This window comes from Phasianus colchicus, chromosome 10 (genome assembly GCF_987193195.1).
Source record: "Phasianus colchicus chromosome 10, bPhaCol1.hap1.1, whole genome shotgun sequence".
Classification (NCBI taxonomy): domain Eukaryota; kingdom Metazoa; phylum Chordata; class Aves; order Galliformes; family Phasianidae; genus Phasianus; species Phasianus colchicus.
The window spans coordinates 11,377,766-11,401,775 of NC_143445.1; the positions used below are offsets into that span (position 1 = coordinate 11,377,766).

General features: G+C 40.2%; 1 protein-coding gene across 1 annotated transcript in view; it reads right to left on the reverse strand.

Annotated features, from left to right (window-relative positions):
* The window catches only part of PCOLCE2 (procollagen C-endopeptidase enhancer 2), a 46,364-nt gene extending 22,358 nt beyond the window's left edge, over positions 1–24,006 (reverse strand). The window contains exon 1 of the mRNA XM_090147343.1: positions 23,264–24,006. Within this exon, the coding sequence (XP_090003469.1) occupies positions 23,264–23,418 (155 nt within the window). The 5' untranslated portion in view covers positions 23,419–24,006. The remainder of the gene's footprint in view (positions 1–23,263) is intronic.
* Between the last annotated feature and the right edge of the window lie 4 nt (positions 24,007–24,010).

Sequence of the window (24,010 nt, forward strand, 5' to 3'; positions counted from 1 at the left end):
TACCAGTGGTTGGTAAGAGGAACCAACAGCATTCCTGCATTCAGGAAGGCAATGGAAAACAGCAAGGAGCAGCGACTGAGGTGTGTGAGGGTTTTGCAGAGGCTTGGGTTTGTTACAGGCACGCTCGTCTCTGCAGCAGCATGGGAGTGCCTGGCCTGCAGTCCTGGGGCAGGGCAGCCCCACATGGCCTGTGGCACTGGAGGAAGCAGTGCAACACTTCTGGGTAAGGAAGTTGCCATCTCCAAGATGTGGGGATGGAGGATTTTAACATGATCAGGACAGAGGTAATATTTGCATCTGTATTTTGAGCTGATCTGAAATGGCAGAAATGGGAAATAAGTTCGCTAGAAAGCAGAAAATTAGTTAGTCTGATACTGACAGGTTCCTGGTTAGCAGCCAGAACCACTAGGTATAGTGATTTTAATTATGAAGGTAGTTTAATGTTCATAAAATTGTTATACATGGAAGTCAGTGTGTACCACAGCGAGTTGTGTAATCCTTATGCCACAGACACAAATATTTCCTGCTGCTCTTCTCTGATTGTCAACATTTTTGGAGTCTAGAGAAGAACCACTATTTAAAAATACCAAGTATTGCAGATTTTCCATCCACTGCAGAGCTGGACTCCATGCAGAGCCACCAGTGAGGGTGAGCTCCAATGGGTTAGATATTCAGGGTCCTTTTCTGTATGATTGCTGCAGACTTAGCTTATTCTCAAGTTACTGTTAAACTTCTGGACGGCTCATATGTTAACAGGTTCCTAACCACCACCCAAGAAGGCCTGCAGATCTGTGCAGGAAAGGGAAAATGTATGGCTGAGGAGCACACTGACACAGGGAACATGTTGGGGAAGTCCTACACAGTTGCACACAGACATGCAGTGGGTGCTGGCATCTTTACTGTCTCAGGGACGGAGCAGCATCACTCCTTGGCATGCCCTGCCCAGGAGCAAACCCTGAATTACAGACTGCAGACAGGGCGCTCAGTCTGAATTAAATTGTATTTACCAAATGTAAATGATGTTGCTGGAGAGAAGTCACCCATGAACTAGACCAGTATTCTGGCTGGTTTCCATTGATGGAAGGGTCAGAAAAGTAAAGCAGTTACCTATAAATAAAGATGTTAGCATTGACATTAATATTAAACTAAATGGCTATTAGAAATACAGAAATGGGAATGACCTTTCTTTTTCAAGCCTAGCGTCCCCTGCTGTTTCAGGCTACCAAATAAGTAAACCCTTTCATAAACTGATGATGCTTCATTTCTGAAGTCAGCAATTTGCAGGGTCAGCATCTTGGTGTTGTTTGCAGGGTAAGACTGCAAGGGGAAAGGCACAGGTAGGGACTGTACATAAGGAATGTATACAAGAAGGGTTTTAAGCTCAAACCAGAAGATTTACAGGCTCTCGTGTAATCTTAATTGTGCTGCCTTGCATACGTATTAGCTTGTATAAAAGATGCACAGATTATGTTACAAAAATAGCATGGAGATGCATGAGGAAGGAGTTTATATTGATGTGCACAATAGATGTCTAACTTCTGATGGCCAACTTTGCAAAACAAGTAAGTTTCTTTTCTAACATTGTTTCTTTTCTAACGTAGTTTCTTTCTGAACACTGAACAAAAACTTTTTTGGGAGAGAGGAAGACAGGAGGTGCTATATGTGTCCCTGAGGCCTGAAATCTGGAGGCCTGGAGCGCTGAATCTGTGATGGGGACAAAAGTGTTACTAATGTGGCTGTGCACAAATGGAATGGCTGCTGGTCTGACTGAAAAGATGACTTTCTGAGCCCTTCTGCTCCAACTTCTAACCAGGTCTGCTTTCCTCTGTGGAAAGCAATCTGTGTAAGGGCCCTTGCACTGTGACAAAAAGATATAAGACATAATTCTCTCTCTTAGTGTTCCTGTACAGGTCTTGTTCATCTGATCCTGTGAAATTATTTGAATTTAATCTTACATAGTAATTGCTATCAGCGACGGCTCTTTATTTTGTTTGATGTGCTCTTACATGCCAAAATCTTGGTATTTTCACTTCCAAAAGAGCTTTGGGATTTCCTGGAATTTCAGGTTGTCCCTCTTCAGAGCAGTGCTGTACAGGCAGTAGAGAGAACAGATTTCTATTTTCTTGATAACCCCAGCACCGACACTGACTCTTGACTCACACAGTTCCTAAGAATCTCAAAGTTGCTTTGGTTTGTAAGGAAAACATTTGTCGTATTATGTGTTTAATTGAATCTGTTACTTCATAGAAATAAAAAACAACACATGAGAGTTGCCACTGGAAAACTCTTTCGGCCCCCACCCTTCCTTAGGAAGGAATTCCCACTCTGCTCTGTGTTTGTGTTTCAAGCTTCTCTTGCAGCTCGTTTATCAATTGACGTGTTTTCTGGCTTTGCAGAAGATGACTGTGATGACTCAAAGACATCTCCACTGCTTTCTGCTAATTCTGAGGTAACAAGTGCAAATGCAGCATTAACAGTACTCCCACACCTTAAGAAATCAGGAACGGAGCTAGCATCCCTTAATTAACTTTTTCTTCTTCTTGGATGGCTTTACTTCAATTAATAACACCTTTAATACAGTTACAGTACTTCATGATTTATGTTGTCATTTGGCACAGAGACCAGATGTGATCTATTAATCAGAAATGTGCTCTACTGTTTCAGCATGGCTTTTCTAAATTATTTTCTGATTCTCCTGTTTGTCAGTTTGGCCAATTCTGGCTTTGCCAACATAAGAACAGATTAAGGGGAATGGGGCTGATTTATCATTGGTTTTGTCATAATATAAAGATGATAAATTGGGCTGCTACTGCTAAATTACAAATATTCCTGCAACCAGAGCTCTGCTAAGTATTAACCAGTGTGTCTACTATAAAGCAGGATGCTTGTAAGATTTGTGGTGTTCACAGATACTCCATTACAGCACCAACTTACAGGATGTTGTGTCAGTATTTCCACTGAACCATCCCAGAGTCCATTAACCAAGGGCAGGCACCTTTAATGACCCAAACACACAGCAGGTGGAGAAATTGCTAACGTACTGATCAGATAAATGGGTTCTCTTAGAATGTTTTCAATCTAGAGCTATCTAATAGTGCATTTTAAAGATGCTGGTCTAAGAAAAATACTTCATACACAAAAGGAAGAGGAGCATAGATGATGGAATGAAAGGCCATAGAAATAAAAAGGCAGAACTCCTGAAATGCCTGCAGGTAACTGTGAGTCCTGTAGCAGCAGGCAAAGAAGAGAAGGCACCTCAGTCACTGAAGACAGTTCCAAGCCGCAGCATGTGCTGTATGTGCTGTTCTTATCTAGGAAGTGCTAAATGCAAAGACAGATTGGCTGCCCAGTTGGCCATTACCCCAGCCTTGATGCAGTCAAAATAAGCAAGAATTTAACTAGTTAACATTATGAAAGAAGATTCCAAAGCAGGTTCTCTTTGCTTCTCTTGGCTGGAGATAGGAAAGAAACACGAGATCATTACTTATGCTCAGGGAAGAAAATATGGGAGGAGTCAGAAAATGTTGTCACTAAAATAGTCAGATTAGACTTTCTGTTCTTGAAAATACATGGGCTTCTCTGAAATTAACGCCTCCTAATTTATTATGTTGGCCTACGATGCTGCTTTGAACAATATACAATGCATAGCAGCATCCTCTGTCTTCCAAAACCACTGTCACCACCACCAGCAACTTTTCAGCTCAGCTCTGCGTGGAGCTTTTGCTATGTGATGTGGCACACGGGTGGTGCTAACGAACTGGTAATCACAGCTATCTGCCCTCCAATTGGGTGCTAGGCAATGGAGGCTCGAGGGTCGGGTGCATCTGAATCCTAGGAGTTGTAACTGCAGCAAGAGCCTTTGCCAGGGACTGCATGTGCAGAGGCAGAGTGACAGAAGTTGAAAGAGAAATCAACAGTGCTCCTGAGGCATTCCTTTCGAGTTTAGACTGCTCTTTCAGGAAAAATGCTGTCAAAAAGAAAACTGGAACCATGAGCCAAGAAACTGCCTATATTTTGTATATGCTTAATGCTCTTGTGTTCAAAGAAGAGAAGGTTCTACACCCTCTGCAACTAAGTAGGTTTGTATTAAGGGACCCAACTTCAGTTCTCTTCTTTCATGTCTTCTGAATTATTTTGCTGAAAAATGAAGATGTGCAAACAACATCAAATATGTTATGCTGTCAGTTGTGCTATTGTACAGTTGATACCTGGAGCCTGAATCTCACGATGCAGTTTCACATATTAGAATTAGTTTACTGTTACTGGCAATGCAGCTTGGAAATCAGAACTAAGCCCTGTAAGAAACTACTTCTTGCCAACAATCCCATTGCTTTCCCTGAATTTCCCTCCACTACTCTTCATTATAAGCCTATATTTATAGAGGAAAATAGATTGATCTAATTTATTCACTATAAACTGTTCTTAGGAATAAAAACGTTGTAAACAATTTTAGTTCAGCCAGATTTAATACTGTTTTCCTACTTGTACTGAGAAGAATAATCACTCATTTATTCATAATTCCACAAACTGTAAGGAAAGGGAATGATGAGAGATGACCTCTTTACAAACATGCAAATGATCCAACAGTCTGTGCAAAGAGATGTGGAAGAATACAAGGAAATAATCATCAGACAAAATGATTATTCCTGCATTTGTTTTCTTGACTGGAATAGTAGGCCCTAGCTTAGCTGAGTGTCTCAATAGCTACATATGAACTATAAGATAGGAAAATCTGTGTCTGAAGGACTTCCTTCCTCAAAGACAAAAATCAGGAACAGGGAAATATCCTTCCCTTGGCTGGCAGGCTCGAGCAGGAGAAGTATTTGGGAGGAGACATCTTGATACAGCTATTCTCTGCCAGGTGCTGCATCAGATGATACAAAAAAATCAGGCTGCATTCCTCATCTTGTTTATGCTTTGTCCCTGGCTGTCCTTATTAACAATTTGGAGTGTAGCATCTTTGGCAGGAAGCGTGGTGTTGCACCACTGATACAAATTAGGACTGGTTCTGCACAGCAGTAAATTGTACCAGGGATGGGCAGTTCTGATAGGGGAGCTGCAATTACTCCTTCCCCTCAAAGTACAGGGATCAAAGAATGCAAAACTGGGGCCAAACTTTTTCACTGGGAACAATGACTGGGACTCAGCTGACTGCCATGTGTGTTACAATGGTACATTTACTTCTAAACTCTGAATTACCACCATGGGAAATGCATACAGGCGTTCTGGGCCAGAATTTGGGGATTAGCCTAATATTTTGTTTTTTAAACACATCTGGGTTCTATTATGTTGCTGTGTAATGATTTTCACAGAATCATCGTTGCTTATTATATAAAGAAATGTCATTGTTGGTATCAGTTTCAGCATGGTACTATAGAGCAACACATTTGAGCTCAAGATCAGTGATCTTGCTAAGGGCAGAATACGACAGGTTGTTAAAATGCTCAAATATGCCAGAGGTTATAAAATGGCATCTGTATGGAAATTTCAGAAGTCAAGTCCAGAGAGTTCCTGAAAGTATTAGTTTGGTTGAGAAAATTGTTCACAAAAGTAACATAACTGAAAAAGCAGTACAGGCTGAAGTTGGATATGTGTTTGATCTAAAATGCCTCAGCACTCCTAGCGTATATAGGAAGAATAGCATGAAACCCCTGTGCAGTTCCAACTTAGCAAGAGTTCCCTTGTATGCTGCAATCAGAGGTGCAGGGCCAATATCAAGGGGCAGTGTAAAACTTCTGTATTCTGTGAATCACTTGCTCTAATCTTTTCAAGAGCCTCAGACTCTCAAGGAGTTTCCCATACCCATCCCGGCTAAGTCTGATATGGCTTTGTGTGAATGTCATTTAATTTCACTGCTCCAAAACTATAATTACAGTAGTTTGAAGGTGGATAGTTGCATACAGGCAACTGTTTTGAAAGACTTCTTAAGTTTAAATGCTTCAACTCACTTGCTGAAAGTGTACTCAGAGAGGAGAGAAGTCGCTCTGTTTTCTAAGCGTAGTGTCCTTGTGCTCATTCTGGAGATTACACTCAAGTTTCTCCATAATTTTTTGCAGGAAAGGAATCAGGAATGCCTGCCTCTACCACGTATGTTTTCTGACAGATGCACAAGCATCTTTGAATAAGAAAGCAAATCACTTTACAAGGATTGGTAAGTAGTAAGTTTCTACTGTTACCTTCTCTACAGTGCGAGAGCAATACCACTGCAGTTCCCTCCACTTCAGAAAGTTATTCCTGCCTTTCAGTGCATATGAAAGACTAATCAGGCGCTTGTGCTCCTGTTTTATGTATGCTATTGTTCTTTAAGAGGTGTAGAACTTTGCCTGAGGTATGCTGAACCAACATTCCTTTGTATTTCCAGACGTACTGCAGTGCACAGATAATAATTATTCTGCATAAAGTCAAATACTAAGGAATTCTTTGCTGTGAATTCTAGCCTGAAAATAGGTGTGGATGCAAGCATGTGATATTAGGTATATAGACTGTTGGGAAAGTATGACAGGAATAGTTTTATATAGAAACTGAGTTATAAATGCAAGCAATAGATCATGGTTCATATGCTATCTATCCAGTACATCTCTGTATTCAGATTTCCACTGATGTTTTCAAACATTTAAAAATCATTTTCAGATATTATTAACTACAGTGTCTCTTCTTAAATACCATTATTCAATTATCTTATTTAAATGAAAATGAAATCCAAATGCATCTAATTAAAGTAAATGGATTCTAAGCTTGACATATCTTCCAAGACACTGCTATGTATCTGACCTGCCCTGGATTGTTAATTTTTGAATTCATAGCTGTAATATCATTTCTACATTTTCTGTATTGCAGAGGAAGAATCCTCCATGCACTCACAGTCAGGCTCTATGGCAAGACTTACACCAAAAGTTTATAGCTATCCAAAATTATCAGAAGTCTAATAAGAACACAGAATTATTTGGAAAGGACTTTTGATCATGCTGCACCCTAATTCCTAATCCTGGGAGACATTCAAGGTCAGGATGGACTGAGCAACTTGACTGAGGTGTCCCCATTCATTGCAGGGGAGTTGGACTGGATGACCTTTAAGGGTTCTTTCCAACTTGGATGATTGTATGATTCTATTATTCTAATTGTGTTCAGAATTTATTTGGAAATGTGACTCCATTTCAGAATTCCTCAGATACTTTATATTGATATGAGAACCAGGAGTTAAACCTATCATTCAAATTCAGACAGTTTAGCATTCCATTCCACTCCTGATCTCAAATTGTTTTACCTTAGTATTGTGTTTTAGCTACCCTCAAAATATTAACCTGCTTATTAAACCATGGGCAATATTAAAGTTGCACATATCCCCAAAAGAGATTAAGTCAGTCTAAGCACCATCAAAAAGTGAATGAAAGTTGTGAGAAACGTGGGACTACAACACAGCTAATACTGAAAATCTGTATTTTTTGTTAAAAAATGAATTGTTAGATTTAGTAGAAAAACCACTTGATTCTGAGATAAAAAAAAAAAGCTTCTTTTCAGGACTTTTCATATCCAGCTTGTAGAACTCAAACCTTAACAATGTGAGCAATGTTAGGCTGGCTATCAGCTAGATTACAGTTTACTGAGTTACTGCAATAAAGAGTTATTGACAAAGCACAGGGTGATGCTAATGACATGAAGAGACTTAGTGGGGTGTTAAAGCATCTTATAAAAGTGGAGCAACTACAGAAGATAGCTTTACCTTGAATATCTTTGAACTGTGTGGCTGGGAAACTACCTGAGGGACTGGATGCTTGGGACTGGGCACTTCTCCCCTCCTCTCCCTTACCCTTCTCTCCATTTCCCTCCTCTCAAAATTCAGGTTAGATTTCTGCCACACAGCGGTGACCTCACCATCAGCCCCTTCCACTGGAACAGTCCCACTTTGTAAAACGTACTTAAATATTCATGGGGCTAACTGGTGATAGAAAAACACAATGCTCTAGTTTGGTGGTTCAGAAACTCTCCTGGGGAGGGTGGGGGCATTAGTTCTAGTTCCAGTGAATGTGTAATTATTTGTACAAAGTAGAACAGTGTCAACAGAAGAAGTAACAAGTCCTGCCCCTCAAAATTTCCTTGCAGGAATAAGGAAAGCTAAAGAAACAATAATGTATTTGCCAGAAGTCTGCCAAGTAGAGTTAACAACAGTTTAAACAAACTCTTAAAATAATTTACGGATTATTCCTGAAATAGCTGAGCTTTTGGATGAATAGATGTTCTTCCACATCTCAGAGACAGGCCTTGTTCCTTATATTAAGTGAACAGACCTTTCATCCTCCAAAGCAAAACAGCTCTTAAAATAGAAATCATTCAGAGCATATTTTAAGTTCTTAGCATCTCATAATATCATAGCTCTATCCTTGCTCCTATTGACATCAATGGAAGGAAAAACAGTATTTATGTGTCCCGCAAGCAGATCTGTCTCTTGAAGAATGCTGCTCTATAATGGTTTGCAACTGACAGGAATAGAGAACTCTTGAGACCTGCCTGCCAGTTGAATAGTCAAGGTTGTACAGAGCTCTAGCAGTAATGTTTTTGCAGTGTAATTGCTGAAGGCATCAAGTGAGACAAGATTCTTAGGTACAGATGAGTTTTCGCTGGAGCAACAGAAAAGACAGGCAACATTTCAGGCAGACAAATCCTTATTCAGGGCTAACAAGAAAGTTCAGACTTCAAGAAACATACAGGCTGAGGAGAGCTGCTTTCACTTTATCTCAATTTCTGATTAGTGACACACTTTTCCAACATTTTCTTATAGTCTGTATGAGTGAGCATAACTCACAAAAGATATAGACAAATCCTGTGCATCGTTGTTTTCCCAATATGCATATTTTGCTACAGTCTAAACCTTGGACAGATCATTTAGCATACGGATGTGACTAGCAATGACACAAAGAGAGCCAAAATTATTCTGATGACAAATATACAACAGCAGTCAGTATATGATAAGAGTAGTGCTGGGAGCTCCTCACTGCTTATAGCAAATAGTGGTGTTTTGTTCAGAACTGAGAGATCACAGAATCATAGAATGACTTAGTTTGGAAGAGACCTTGAAGATCATCCAGTCCCAACCCCATGCTCTGAGCTGGCTGCCCCTCACCAGGTCAGGCTGGAGTGGGAGAGATTTTGCTTCAAAGGATGAACACCTCTGAGTTCCAAAGCCCAGAGAGTTTGGTGCTAGGATCTTGTTCATCTCCCTGCCTTTAATCTCCCCCAGGTCTCTGTTCCCTTTCAGTTGGGCTGTCATGCTGTGTGTGCTGGTTCTGTACAATCAGACACTGGATGCAGGCAATGGGGAGTATGGCACAAACTTCCCTTATGGTTTCCCTCTTTACACCATTTCCCAAATCCACAAGTGGTTCATTGCCAAAAAGCATCTGGAGGCCTCTGAAGAGTGACAGTTGTTTCTATGAATTTACCTAGGGAAAAGAGAACTGCTGTTAACCCAGTGAGCTCTTCGTGACTGACTGAAGGTACATAAGATATCAAAATGAAGAACTTGAAAGAGAATTGAGTTTCTTCAGGCTTCCATGCAAATGACTTCACTGTTTATGTCTGACTTTGGGCCAGACTGACAAAAAATAGAGCCAGGACTTGGAAATTCACAGCACCTGGCTTTAAGGAAAGAGTAAGAAACTAAGATGCTTAAAGCTTTAGTCACTGAAGCCAGAACTGTCTGAAAATTGTGCTTGAAGTTCAGTTATAAACAGTGTAATAAGTCATATTACAGTATCCTTAGAGTCGTATCCCTTTTGTTAGTCATTTGTTTTGTCAGTATAATGCCTTTCACAAAACAAAAACCTTCACAGAGTGTGGAAGGTCTTTTGGGGATCTGTGAAATTAAAACACAATATCATCTGACAATTTGGAAAGAAATTATTGACTGCAGAAAAATACATGAGCTTTAACTTTAAAGGCTGTACTTTCAGATAAGGTGAAAACCTTGGATGAAAGATTTTCAACAAAACTTTTGAAGGAAAGCCACTATAAAATCAGAGAAGTCTGTCTTGAAACTAGAGATGAAAGGAGCAGATCATTTATTTATCTATATGTATTATGTAAGAACTATGAAACAACAAGCAGGTGCCAGCAAGATACAGAATCCTCCAAGAGATTCTGTGATGAACACTCAAAAGTTAAGGAGTTAAATATTATATATACTCTGGTAGATGGAAGGAGAATAACTGAGCAGCAAGAACTGTGTTGGATTTGTTATGTACAGCTGATAGGAGCAGCTGAGCAAGTACAAATCAGTGCAGAATCTTTATTAAGGTTTAGACCAATGAAACATTTCAACTGGGAGAGTATATCTGGATTCTGAACTGAGGATGAACAAAACCTTTATTTTTACAAGTAATAAAGAGGTGTTAGTAAAGTCATAGGAAAGAAATGCAAAATTAGGGCAAATTAGAGCTGGCAACTTTCCTGTGTGGGGCAGGTCAGCAACTCAGGCCCTTTTCTCTTGTAAGAGGTCACTTACTCTGTCAGGGTCTGAAGCAATTGAGGTGGTCATAGAACACAATGCTAACACATTTTTCCAGCACTATGTTCCTACTGAAATCAGTGTGAGGACTCCAAGGGGTGTCTTTCAAATGTGCTCCAGTGCCTCTCCATTACATTAGTAAATTGCTTGAAGCAAAGGAGCACAGTAAACCCTGTGTAACAGAGAAGAAAATGAGGGTCAATTGTATACATCTACCCTGAATATGTCGTAGTTTAATTTTGCATGTAATTCGGAGAGCCGTGATGCCTGACACCTCTGCAAAAACTCTTTTCCCTCCAGTAAAGCTGTGTTGTCACTCAAACTCTGCATAGACTTGAAATAACTATTCGAATGGGCACTACTAAGAACTCTGCACTGTAATGCCAGTTGGACTAGAGAAATAAGTCTGGAATATTAACCACAGTCAGGAAAGCTGAACAGCAGCTTCTCTTAAATCTTTAGTTTGTTTTATTAATGGCTAGTCCCAAAGCTACTGGTACTCCAGCAATTTTATCTCTGCACAAAAGTAATTTAAGGCAATGTGGGAATTTCCAACAAAATTGTTTGAGATAACGGAAAATGTTGGGAAAATTATATTTCCTATTACATTCCCATTTTGTCCATTATGTCCTCATCATTAAAGAAAAATCTTTGAAAACACAATTTTAAGCGAAGTCTGAAATTCAAGAAATAACATCAGCAAATCATGCTGATGGCTGTTCTCTCTACTTATAAAAGCCTTAAGAAAAATCCAGAGTTCAGTGCACGCTCTGATAATTCATGTAAGAGTAATTGTAAATATTTCCCTGTAACTCTCTAAAGGGCATGTAGATGAGAAAATTGGTCACCACGTGAAACTCTTCTGTTCTTACCATGTCACTAGCACCACCACTGATGACATTAAGTCACTGTTTACTGCATTAGCTATAATCTAATACAGTGCTTCCTGTGGCAGATCCAGAGCTGGAATAACTGGCCAGGCTGTGGTGGTTCTAATATTAGAATCCTGTTATATTTGCCATTGAGCATAATAGATAGGGCTTGTAGTCCAGAGTATTTATCCAATTCTTAGATGAAAGAAAATCCTTACAATTGTTATCAGAACGTATGGCCAGGCCTGCACATTCTCACTGATCAAACTTGCTAATATATCAGTCATGTTGAGATATGCAAAACAACTGTCAACAAAGAAAGGATGATTGATACCTTAGGAACAAGATCTGATGAGAAAATACAATAAATTGTGCTGTTACTAAAGTGAACTCTTCAGAGTCTAGAATTTCACTCTGAATGACTTTTTATATGTAGATAGATTATGTGTAGACTTATTTTAAATACTGTTTCTGAAACATCCAGGAAAGCTTTACTTAAATAAATAGACTGCATGATGAAATAAATATGTTCAGTTTTCAGTGGTATGTGAGAATACTTTGACTATAATGTCATTATAGGATTCCATGAATGTACAGGCATGACTGCATGTTGCATTTTGACCACCCAGGTGGGATGTGGAGTCATTTATTTACTCTTGTTTGGTGTAATATAGTAGAAGTGGTATAAGGCAGGATGAGAAGACAATTGAGTAGGCCAACCAAAGAAAATGCAACATTTCTATTCTTCTAACAAATTTGCATTAAGTATAATTGCACTAAGATAGCAAGGCTGGTGATAACAGGGTTCTACTCTTGTGAATCATTCCAGATGTCCTGAAAGGTCATGGATAGTTAGGAAATCAGTTGTATATCCTGTCTGTGTGACAGCAATACATGGAGCTACCCAGTGTGAGCAAGTCTCAGGCAGGTCACTGACATGACACAGAGCCAGGGAGAAACACCCTGCACATGGTACAGACAGTCCTGATAACTGCTCCACCTGGATTTGTCCTGGATAACTTCCACCCGTGTTCAAGACAATTGTCAGAGCTCAGACTTGTTCTGAAGGATCAAAGAAATGTGGATTCTGGCTTCAAATTTGTTAAGAGAGGACGATGACTTAATGAAATTGGGTTAGGAAGTGTGAAGAGTTAAATGGCTGAAGATAACGTTTTTGAATGGAAGAAAATAGCATAGTAAAGAAATTTGGAAATGTTTTGATGAGACGCTAGTGAGGCTGCTGAACTGCACACCTCGTGTCAGCACAGGGTGTAGGGGTCATTGGCAGCCTGCACAGGAACTCATTCTGTCGAACACTTTCCCATACATTGGTGTTAAATGTGAAAGAAGAGGACCAGGGTCCCTCATGCCCTGCCTTCATCAAGGGCTGTGGAGATTATCTGATTGCCTCCAGGTGGCTCTGGCTTGTGCCTGTGCCCAGAACAGTCTTGTTCCAAGGAAGAGGTGTGAACAGGAAAGTGCAGCTGTCTCAGAGGTGCCCTTTGACCTTGGGATGCATGTTGGGAGTGAAGTGTCACTGACCAAAGTGAACCAGAGTTCCCCAGAGCAGCTCAGAGGTCCTGGCAAGCCAAGAGCTGACCTCTATATTTGTTACTGACCGTGAGGGACGAGTGTCAGCTCTGCTTTTTATACAGCACAGCCAGTGCAGCAGCTCAAGGGTGAAACTATAAGCCAGGGGCAATGTATATATTATGCAGTTGAAAGAAGAGTCAAAAAAGCTATTTAATGACAAAGCAGAGATTGAATGATTGCACTGTTGTAATACTTCCATTGACATTTCAAGGTTAGAGCCAAAATGAGAACAGCAATTTTTCAGAAAGTACTTTATAATGTTTTAGGTGTTGATATGGATCCACTGAGAGCTGTAGCAAGAAATATATGTGCATAGTTTGGCATTAGCTGGAGATGTATTAGACTGCATTCACGTGGACCAGTCTGAAAATAGAGTGATAGAACAAAAAGCTGTTCACATCCAGAGGGAGATGAGCGAGCTGCAGCAGGGTGGCTGTGCCATCAGACCAGCCAGCAGGGCCAGCCCACCAGGTGAGAGCCTCATGCCTAGCTCCTGCTCTGCTGGAGCTGCTCCAACTTACCCTAAATGTGTCCTGAGAAATCCTCACCGAAAGCTTTGGGCCAGGAAGGAGCCATTTCTGAACCAATGACTTTCAAATGCCCGACCTCTCAGCCTTCTGTGTCCCAGAGGCTGAAATCCTGCACAGGGGAATACTCTCAGAATGTTCCTTTTTGCCCTATTCCACATTTCTTTCCTTGTTTATCACATGTGAATGTTCAACAGATACATAAATTTAATGGGTATGTTAATCTGTATCTGCTGCTGTACATATCTGGTAAAGGAAACAGAAGAAATAACCTTATTTTAGTAAATGCACTTAAATACAAAGTAAACATAGCAAGACACACAGTCCTGCTCTGACTGACTCACTCTCAGTGTAGGTTCCAGGAATGCCTAAGAGGGCAGCGTCATCCCCTCCAAAACAGTTTTCCTTTTCATATGGGATTATATCAGCAAGCAGCTGCCTCTAAGGCATTATTTTTGCCAAACCGTCAGGCTGTATGTGCCAACTTCTCCCTGAAAGCACTATAGGGACAGGGTATTCCTACCAAAGCTGAGCTTAGCAGTTGGGGCTGGTGCCCAGCGGAGGGCAACTCTGGAGGGCAGCGCTTTTCCCAGCTGTGCATTGTCCAAGGAAAGCAGGGCGGTGGGTGGAGGTGCCTGGTGAGTGCTCCTCTGCTCTCCTCTGTGCACTGAAAATGAGAAATGCAGCAGCTAGCTCCCATGGAAAAAATGTGTCCTTGCTGGAGCCCTAGAGCTTCCCTCCTGCTGGCCTGGCTGGAGGGCATCCCTGCACCCAGGGAGCGGTCTGCGCGCTCCTCCTGGCGGCTCTGCTGCCGAGCCTCTGTCCTGCTACACCCACCACCGTGCCAGCCAGCTTCCAAAAGTCACTGCAGCCTGTTCTATTTAAAATAGACGCTGTGCTACGCTGCACTTCGTTTTTACACACACCACCGTGCTCTTGTTTGGGTCTGTGCACTGACTGAAGCAGAAGGAAGTGTGGATTAGCTGGCCTTTTGCACTGTATGTGTATAATATCTTTCATCTCTTTTAAATTTCAGGATTGTGAAACACAAAGATTCAATCAAACACTGAGATTTCATAGTGCCAGTAGCTGACTTTGAAAATTCAGGTTTGTTTTCTTAAAACTGGGTAATATTAACCCCGGTTAGGAAACTCCTGCTGGTTGACCTCAGTGCGCCCCAAAGGTTTACTGCGCACACAGAATGATGTTGCAAAACTTTGTTCTGAACAGCAGGTGTGGATCTTACTGTTTGGAGTTCACTTGTCTCTGCAAGCAGACAGGGCTGTAATTGCCTGGCTCTCAGGCTGCTTTGCACTGTGCTGGGGGGCAATGCCTGTGGATCATTGGGGGTAGTGCCATGTGTGGACCAGTGCAGCGCAGAGGAGATGTGCTGTTCCACTCTGTATTCCTTTTGCATCCTCTGTGCCAGTACTGGAACAGTGTGATTAGGGAATAAGCGTGTTTTTACCAGTCAGAATTATTTTCCTGCCTGTTTGTTCCTTCCAGGCAGTGTGCAAAAGGGAAGAGAATTGAATTTGGCGGTTGTCTGTGAATTTAGTTCTGAAAGTTTTGAGAAGGGAACCGCTCTACTGCTAATGTGTTATGGTATACATGAGAAGATGTCCTCCTGGAGACTTCATTTGCTGGCCTATTTCATGTGGGTTGTTTCATTCATGAGATACTGAGTTTCCAAAATGGCTTTTAAAACAAAAAGTGCTTAATGTTGCATAATAAGCTGGAATTCACTCACGTCTAGGGCATAGCTGGCAGTTCTGCCCTGACACTGAAGCCAGAAATCATGACACTTCTAATACCTGAAAATCATAAATCATAAATATTTCCTACCCATATATGTGCTTTTGGCTAATTAATAACGTTCCTTTGGGTTATTTAAAAGCATTGAGCTGTATTTGATAGGTGAGCATCCAGTACTTTCCAAAGAGGCCTTGCACCCTGTGCCACCAGTTTAAAGGGCAGATGGACAGATTCACTGAGGGTCTTCAATCGGTCTGCTTGGAAAAAGTCACTGTGGCTTTTTGAAGTGTAAGCAGTGATTACATGATAATATTTGTAAGTCCACCAGTTCACTTGTCTTGTGTAAATTTGTGTGCCAGCAAAGTCAAAGTCAACATGTCTTGTCAACTCTATGAGATTGTTTTTCACCTTTTTTCCTTTAGTAAGGGAGACTTCTAAAATGTATAGTTGGTAACAGCTGGAGATAGAGTTAGTTATAAACAGTTAGTGTTCAAACTCATTTACCATGTAAATTGGTCTGCCTAATGTCTACATATGGGAATATTCATCACAGCTTAATGTAATGGAGGTCTATACTATTTCACATTCACAGTATATATTCACTATATCCTCTGTATTACTGATCATGTCAGGAGACAAAAATCCTCACATGTGCTCCTTCTGAGGTGTTATGCTGAACGATGAAATTGGCCATGATTTGATGTGATCTTAATAATACCATTTCCGTATTGCATTTGAGCAGGTTTTCCATTCTCAGATACCCTGAATTCCTTGTGCTTCATTGAAATCAGTTATGCCCAATTATTTTTTGTTATCCAAAGTACATCTCAATTTTAAAATAAAGGATACGGCACATTGATGTTGGAGTGGAATACTTACAGTTCGAAGAAATGAGCTGTATTGCTGAGAACAAAAGTATTCTACACAGTGTATTTGACTCCTGTCAAATCTTTGGGTCTGTATAATGTAGAAAAAAAACAAAAAACAACACATTCTTTTAAACCAAGTTAGCTAGTGAATGTATTTTGTAGTGTTCAGTAAATGAGATTACTGTTCCAAACTCCAAGCTATGTTTTTTTCTACCATACTACGAGAGACAGTGTTTTGTTCCTGTAATTGCTACAATTGGAAAATTTGCTGTTCTATTTAATGACTAAATTTGTGCATTTCTAGCTATTACATATGTATTTTGCCCTTTTTTCCTATTAAAATCTTTCAGACAATGGTCTGAAACAAAAATATTTTAAAGAATTAAAGCAGAGGAGGGAACGTGAACCTTGTGTGAGGTGCTTGGCCAGCCCTCAGTGTCAGAGGACAGGATATTGCCTTGGGCTAAATGGCACAATGTGCTGTGCCAGACTCTTGCTGGCAGCATTTCCCTGGCACTGACTGCTTGTTAGGGCTCTGCTTCTATAGCATGCTTAAATATCAGGAAAGGTTTGCCCCTATGAATGAACAAAGATAAACATATGTGTATAGTAAAGCTAAGCATGTGCTTAGGAGCTTTGCTGAATTTGGGGCAGTAAGAAAGAGAATGCATGTGTGTACAAGGGTATCAAAGAAGTTATTCCAGGAGCTTTTCTCTAATTATTTATCTTATTTCTGAGTGCTTCAGATATTTCTGCTTGTTATCCACCCTGATGACAACTCAGAGTTGTTTTTTCCAAGTGTTGCTAAAAAGGAAAGCTAAGATCTTGTGACACTGCTGTGTGCCACTGTCTGAATTCTGTAGCCTGGGGGACTGGGGATGCAGGGAGCCCTGCTTATCAGCATTTTCCTTCCTGTACAAATGGCATAGATCACTTCCTCAGGACAACAGAGGAGAGTGGCAAAGCGTAGATCTTTCCTAGCAAAGAAAGAATAATCCACGAGAAGTGTATTAGTTAAACGCTAAAAATGAAGGATGACTTTATTTTCAGTTTTGTCCAGTTGAGAGGAACGTGAAAGGACTAGATATGGGGAGCAAGAGAGACAGAAATTAGAGAATTAACTCTATAAAAATGTTTCATCAGAAGGACTGCTCAATATTGTTGTTGCTATTCTCCTATAAAACACGTACAAAATACCCAGAGGCTGTGCTCCCTGGCAAGAGAAATATTTTCAGCTCCCCACTAACGTCAGTGTACTGTACTGACCCTCTTGATAATAAACCTGCCTTGTAATAGGGATTTCTGATGCAAAGGAGTACATCTGTAGTGTCTGCCCCAGAGGCTCTCATCACTGAGACCAAGTGCTAGCCTTTGTAGTACTACTGGTTTGCTTTTCATTTTCACCAGCTTTTTCATTTTCTAATGAATCATAGGAGCATATAATGATTTCAGTTTGAAAAGGCCTTAAAGATCATTTAGCTATGATGCCCATGCCATAGGCGGAGACAACTTCACTCGACCAGGTTGCCCAAAGCCCCATCCAACCTGCTCTTGAATGCCTCCAGGGATGGGGCATCCACAGCTTCTCTAGACAGCCTGTTCCAGTGTCCTGTCATGTTCCTAGTAAACAATTTCATCCTAATATCTAATGAAAATCTACCTTCTATAAGTTTAAAGCCATTATCCCCCTGTTCTGTCACAACAGTCCCTGTTAAACTGTTCTTCCCCATCTTTCCTGCAGGTCCACTTTAAATATCAGAAGGCCACTGTACATTCTTCTTGGAGCCTTCCCTTTTCCAGGCTAACCAACCCCATCTCTCTCAGCCTTTCTCCATCAGAAGGTGCTCCAGTCACTTTGTGGCCCTCATCTGAATCTGCTCTAACAAGTCTATGTCTTTGAGCCTTGTCTCCATTTATAGATTCTATTAACAATACACTATCCTGCAGCTGTACTGAGACGTTTGAAGCTGTCTATTAGATTTCTTTTTTTTTTCTGTACAAATACTCCAGACTTTTAGGCCATTTGTCAGAGAAGTGATATTATGGTAATAAAATATAGATATTATCTTCAGATTTCCATTTTGAAATCAGAACAGCTACAGAGCAATAGCTGCAGCTCAGCTCATCCTCAGCTGAAGGATGAGATCCTAACCTATTTGAGTTCCTTGCCCTATCAGTGACTTTGGTGCTTTCTGTTCTGCTCATTATTTTGAGATTCTCAGTGGCTCCATATATTTTGTGAGGTTTTCCTCCAGCATGTCCAGCAGTCAGATTCAGAGTCTACTATTAACTTTATGAAGGGGTCTTAAATGATAACAGCAGTAGGATGAAGTCTTTTGAAGCATTTGCTTATTTGTGAGCTGGCAATGGATATTTTTGCTGGGCTCATTACCATATTCTAAATGAGCTGAACAATCTACAAATAAGAAACCTTTTCATATGAAGAACTCTCAACAATTACACAGCTTTTGAAAGAATTCACAAGCCTCCACTGTAAGATCCTACAGTTTGCCTCTGTATGTATACTCTGTATAGTCATACTCAGAATGATCTGTACTTGGATGACCAGTGTCCATATCCCAAACTCTCTGAACTTCAGTTTGCAAAGGATTTTGCATCAGTATCAGCAAGTGCCTGCGATTATGTTAGGCTGCATCACATCTTTCTAAATACTGAGACAGAAGGCTTACAGCAGATCCGCTATGTAACTGCAGTTCATTGAGTGCTTTTTGGTGCCTGACTGGAAAAGATACTCTGCCACTTGGAACATTCCTACTCTGCCAAATGGGAGACTTTTATTTGATGCCAAATAGAACTCTTTGTTTCACAGTCAATATTTCATTGTGATTCTTCACATAGTTGTTGATACCGACCTCATGATGCTTCAGTGAGCAGAGTTTGGCAGAACGCTGATCTCCTTACACATTTAATATATTTCTATTTTGATATATACTTTAATAGTGATGAATTTTAACATACCAGAGATTCGTACTATGGATTGGTTAGCATAGATTTTGGAATGCAAAGAAAAAAACAACCAAACCCAACATTGTGCCATTTTGTTACTTGATAATGTGAAAGGCAATAAAATGGGAGTGATACTTGTGCTGTGATACAGTTTTCAGTAATGCCAAAATCACCATACAGTGGCTGGAAGTTCCTGTAGTTAAGCTACATCTATGTTTAAGATAACTGTATTCAATACGTTTCTGGATCCTACAGATGTCACACTAACATATATTAAGAAATGAAAAAAAGCTTTATTTCTACAAAAATGTACTCAGAATCAACTTTATTTATAGCTCACACTTTTTTTTTTTTTGCTAAAAATGCATAGTCATTACATATACGGTTGTCAGCATCCAAAAGTGTACAAAGAGTAAATTTTCAACCCCTCCCAACAGAATCAAATAAACCTCACACTTTTTGTTCATTGCATGCACAGACCCTTAAATGTGATACCTCTTTCTAAAGCGTGCTTGAATCTCTAGCAGACAGAAAAAATTGACTTGCTATAAACTGTTTCTTCACACTATTACCCCCCCAGCTACAAACACAAATCCTTAGGCATTCACACAAAACAGTGAAGCACTACTTCAGAATCCTCCATCTTGCGAGTACGGTCAGCCAGGAAGCAATTGCCCTGAAAGCAGCAGTCTGCTGGTGTTTCCTTACAGGCAACTTTGAGCCAAAGCTTACTTCCTTTGCCTCAGTCGTTAATTCATTACTGAATTCAGTGGAATGAAACAGCATCTGTCTAATCAAGTTGTGAAAATAACTGATTCCACATCCAGCTCCAAAACATTAAACATCTTGAATAGAGATCTGTATCTTTCAGCCCATGTGATGTTTCCTCAGCATCTTGCATCTCACCTGAGAAGAGGGTACAGTCTCAGGTGTAACTTGGGTGTTGGTTGTGTAGCCCTGACTTACAGATGTGTAACAGATGCAAAGAATTTATTTGGATAGAGTGAATTCCTTATGATTAGAGGCTTTGACTTGATGAATCACTCAAATCTGTTGATATTTTTGTTGTAGTTGGTTTTTGTTGTTTTTTTTTTCTTGTTGTTGTTGTTTTTGTGTTCACTACCACTGCCAGCTAGAAAAGCTCTTAAAAACATTGCCCTCTACTCAATGGTGCTCCAAGAGAAGGGCAGTGTGGGTTAGTGGGATGAGTAGTCAGGGCTCCATGGTAGAGTACTCATAAGTGATAAGAAGGCCTAAATTCAGTTTTGCTTAAGAATAGGACTGGTTCCATGTTGTTGAGTTTGGGAAATGAGAGGGGAAAAAAAGCTGCCTGTATGATCAATGTAAATTTACACTCCCAAATGATTACATAATTCTTTACAAGCTTTATTTACTTAAGGTCTTTTTGCTCTGATAAGGAGTAGCTTAAAGTTGATTGAAATTCCCAGTGGTAGTTGAGCCATAATCCTACTTTTACAGACACTGATTGGAAATCTCGCTCTGTTGTTTCACAGTAACTGCAATACAACCCATGGCTAAATGAACAAGGCCTTCAATACAAACAAGTCACCAGTGAGAATTTCAGAAAAGAAAAACTACTTAGCTCACGTATATTTTCTCTTTACTCCTGACAATTATGTATTTAGTCAGCCTCTTTACTACTGCTTTAGACTGCAACTGCCCCCCTGCCTGAAGCCAGAGGAAATTTTGCCATTGACTCCGAAGGATGTGGGATATGAACTTCCCAGGAGTATGACAACAATGAGGGTTTGTCCCAAGAGTTCATGGTCTAGTAACGCTCATGTTCCTCTCTGAATGAGATGAGGAACAATTGAATATATGACATTCTCTCTGCTGGAGTTCAGCAATATTTCTTCTTAGCACCTAGGAGGGTCTTTGCATTTTTAAGTGCTTTACAAACATTAGCTAGTCTTCAGAGCAACCCTGCGAGGTAGGTAAGGTATATTCTCCCCATCTTACAGAAGAGGAAACTGAGACACAGAGGGTCACATTCAACCCTGGTACTATTCCAGTGATTTACATGAATTAAATTCATTTAAAATGAACACAGTTCAAATAACTTGCCCAAGATTACAGAACAGCAGTGGCAAAGCAAGGATGAGAAAGCAGGAGTGCCTGACTCCTCAGCTTGTTACAGGCCACTTGGTCATCATTACACTCCCAGGCAAAGAAAAACAGTATAACCTGGACAACTAATACAGGTATGGTTTGTTTCTGTAAGGCATGTGGATGGTAATCAACTAAGTGCAATAACATTTTATGAATGTGCTGCCTCAGAAAGCTTACTTAAATATAAAGTAAAACTTTCAGACTGTCATTTTCTGTCAGGGTACTGTTGACAGAAACATAGTATCTGGATTCAATGTATAAATAATAACACTCGAACAATTAAGCAAAACTATACTTTTAGTAAAACCAATGTGTTTCTACTTCTAACTGCTAAATTTCTACAAGCACAGCATGCAGATGAAAACTTCCCCTTTGTTTCCAGAGTGCAGGCTCCAGTCTTGCTAATGAAGCAGCTCACAGCTGTGCAGACATTCAAATTAATACATTGCAGAAGAAGAAATAGCATTCCATCACATGGGAACATGGGCTAATAACTGCAGACCAGGTATATCGATCTTACACAAAGATGAGCTTGAAGCTTACAGGTACCTCGATGTGCCCAGAAGCTAGGCTTCACCAGTATCTGCCAGTATGTTGACTGCAATTCTAAGCACATGCTAATTGCAAAGGGAAGTGACTGTGTCACCAGCAAAACCAACACTCTGGAAACTGACCCCATTGACAGTCAGTTCGTATTGCACAGGTATGTCAGCCTGAAGGTCAGCGTTGGCCAGAGAAGGACAAACACATGTGCATTTCCTGGCTGTCCCCTTGTACTCAGCCTGTCCTTCAGATTCTACCACAAAAAGCCCGAAAAACCTTTTTGGTTTTACAGATGAGCTATGGAGTTCTTTGCTCCCTAACCACAATGTAGACCTTATGGTAAGTACCCAGATGATAAAAATATTATGACAGGTACTTAAGCAAAAAAAATTTGTTTTAGGATGTCCTTGTGCATCTGGCCTGCAGGTCAGACCTCCTGACTGAGCTCTGGATGTGCCTATGGACATTCAGCCATGTGTGCTTTCAAATCAGAGATCCTGCCTCCTTACAAGCCACACAAATGCAGACACTGGCTTCTACAAGAGCAAATTCAAGCACTATAAATATACATGTCTTGTTCCACTTTTAATCTCTTTAACTCAGTTTTGTTTCTCCTTATTCATGGAGACTTGCTATTGAACATGGCAAACGGAGTAATTATCTGCACAATATTGTCCTTGCTGAATACATATACACTCAAGAAGCATTTCCCTAGATATTCTGTGCACTCATTGTAACTTTTTAGTTTACAGACACATATAAACAAACAGACAAATGAACAAGTGTTCATTAGAATTCCTTAAAATGAATCACTTCTCCTTTCACGCATTGGCTCCTATACACACAGTCTGCTTACAGAGGCTCAGAGAGCAGTACCTGCAACCAGCATTTGCAAATAACTCCACAAAGTGCTCGGGCTCATGCATGTGCCTCAACATTTTGCCAATAGAAATGTTTCAAGTGAATCAATATTCTCAATAAATACCAGGTCCTGGTACCAAATCAGCAGTGCGACTGGGCCTCACAGCCAACGGTTATGACGCTCAAAGATTCCAGTAAAATTGCAGTTGGTTGCAATCCAACCTTTATACTGTTATCTGTAGTTGAGATATATATAGACGACCCTGTGTGGCCTAACTGCAAATATCAAATGTATTTTTACAAGTTAGCAACAGCCTTTTTTGACATTGCCTCTTGAGATGTCCTCTACATTGTGAGTGACAAGCACAACTATAATTCATTATGCAGTATGCTTTAACAACCTTTTTTTACATTTGGCTTTTATTGTCACTTGTTTCTAAGCTGTTTGCTAGTGCTCAGATTTACTGTCCCCAGCCTTTCTGATTTTTTTCCTAGTTTTTAATTGCTGGTTGTACATGCCAGTGGCATCTCCCAGGCAAGCAATTTCTAAATAATTCGTTTTGAAAGTTGGATGAGTCATTTGGGCTTTGACCATTATGCATCTATTATTTTAACTTGAATACAGTACATCTCAGGGATACTGACCTCCTTCTGAAGTTGTGGAAATTCATAGCACAGCATGGTTGCAGGTCTTGATCCATTTGCTTTCTGGTGTGAGCTTCCAGTTTTTTTTTTTTCTTTGTTTGTTTGTTTTTGTTTGGTTTTCTTTTTTTCTTTTCTTCATGGTATAAAAGACACATCAAAGCACGACAGCGCCATAAACCAACCTCTCCTATGGTGCAAATCGTTTTCTGCTTTACTGGCAGCTCAATAAAGCAATGCCATAATTATGATAAAAGTCACTGAAAATATTCAACCTTAACAATACTTTGTGTATTTTTCATTTCCTTTCAATGCAGGTTGACAAATGAAAACAAAACACAGACAGCCACACAGAGAATGCTGTTTTTTATGGACCATCAGTGGTAAAACAAGAGGTCACAGACTGGGAGCCACTGTTTTTGAAAATTCTAACCAGTCTCTCTGAGAGACCGTATGTGACCTCACCACAAATTACAGAATTGCTGCTGGCAAAGAACACATATTTTTGTTAGGCCATTCTCATTATTTATCAAAAATCTAAAAGATCCAATCTACTATTGTTAAAATGGGTTAAGATAAAAAGCAAAATAAAGCAGACCTGTATTTTCCTTTAGCTTGTATGCTTTCACAGGGAAATTTTCACAAGTCTGACACTGGTACAGGACATATCAATTATTGGTTTCTGTGATGATTCTGACCCATATTAAGGACATGACCTCATAATCCCTAGCTACAGTCCCTCCTATACTC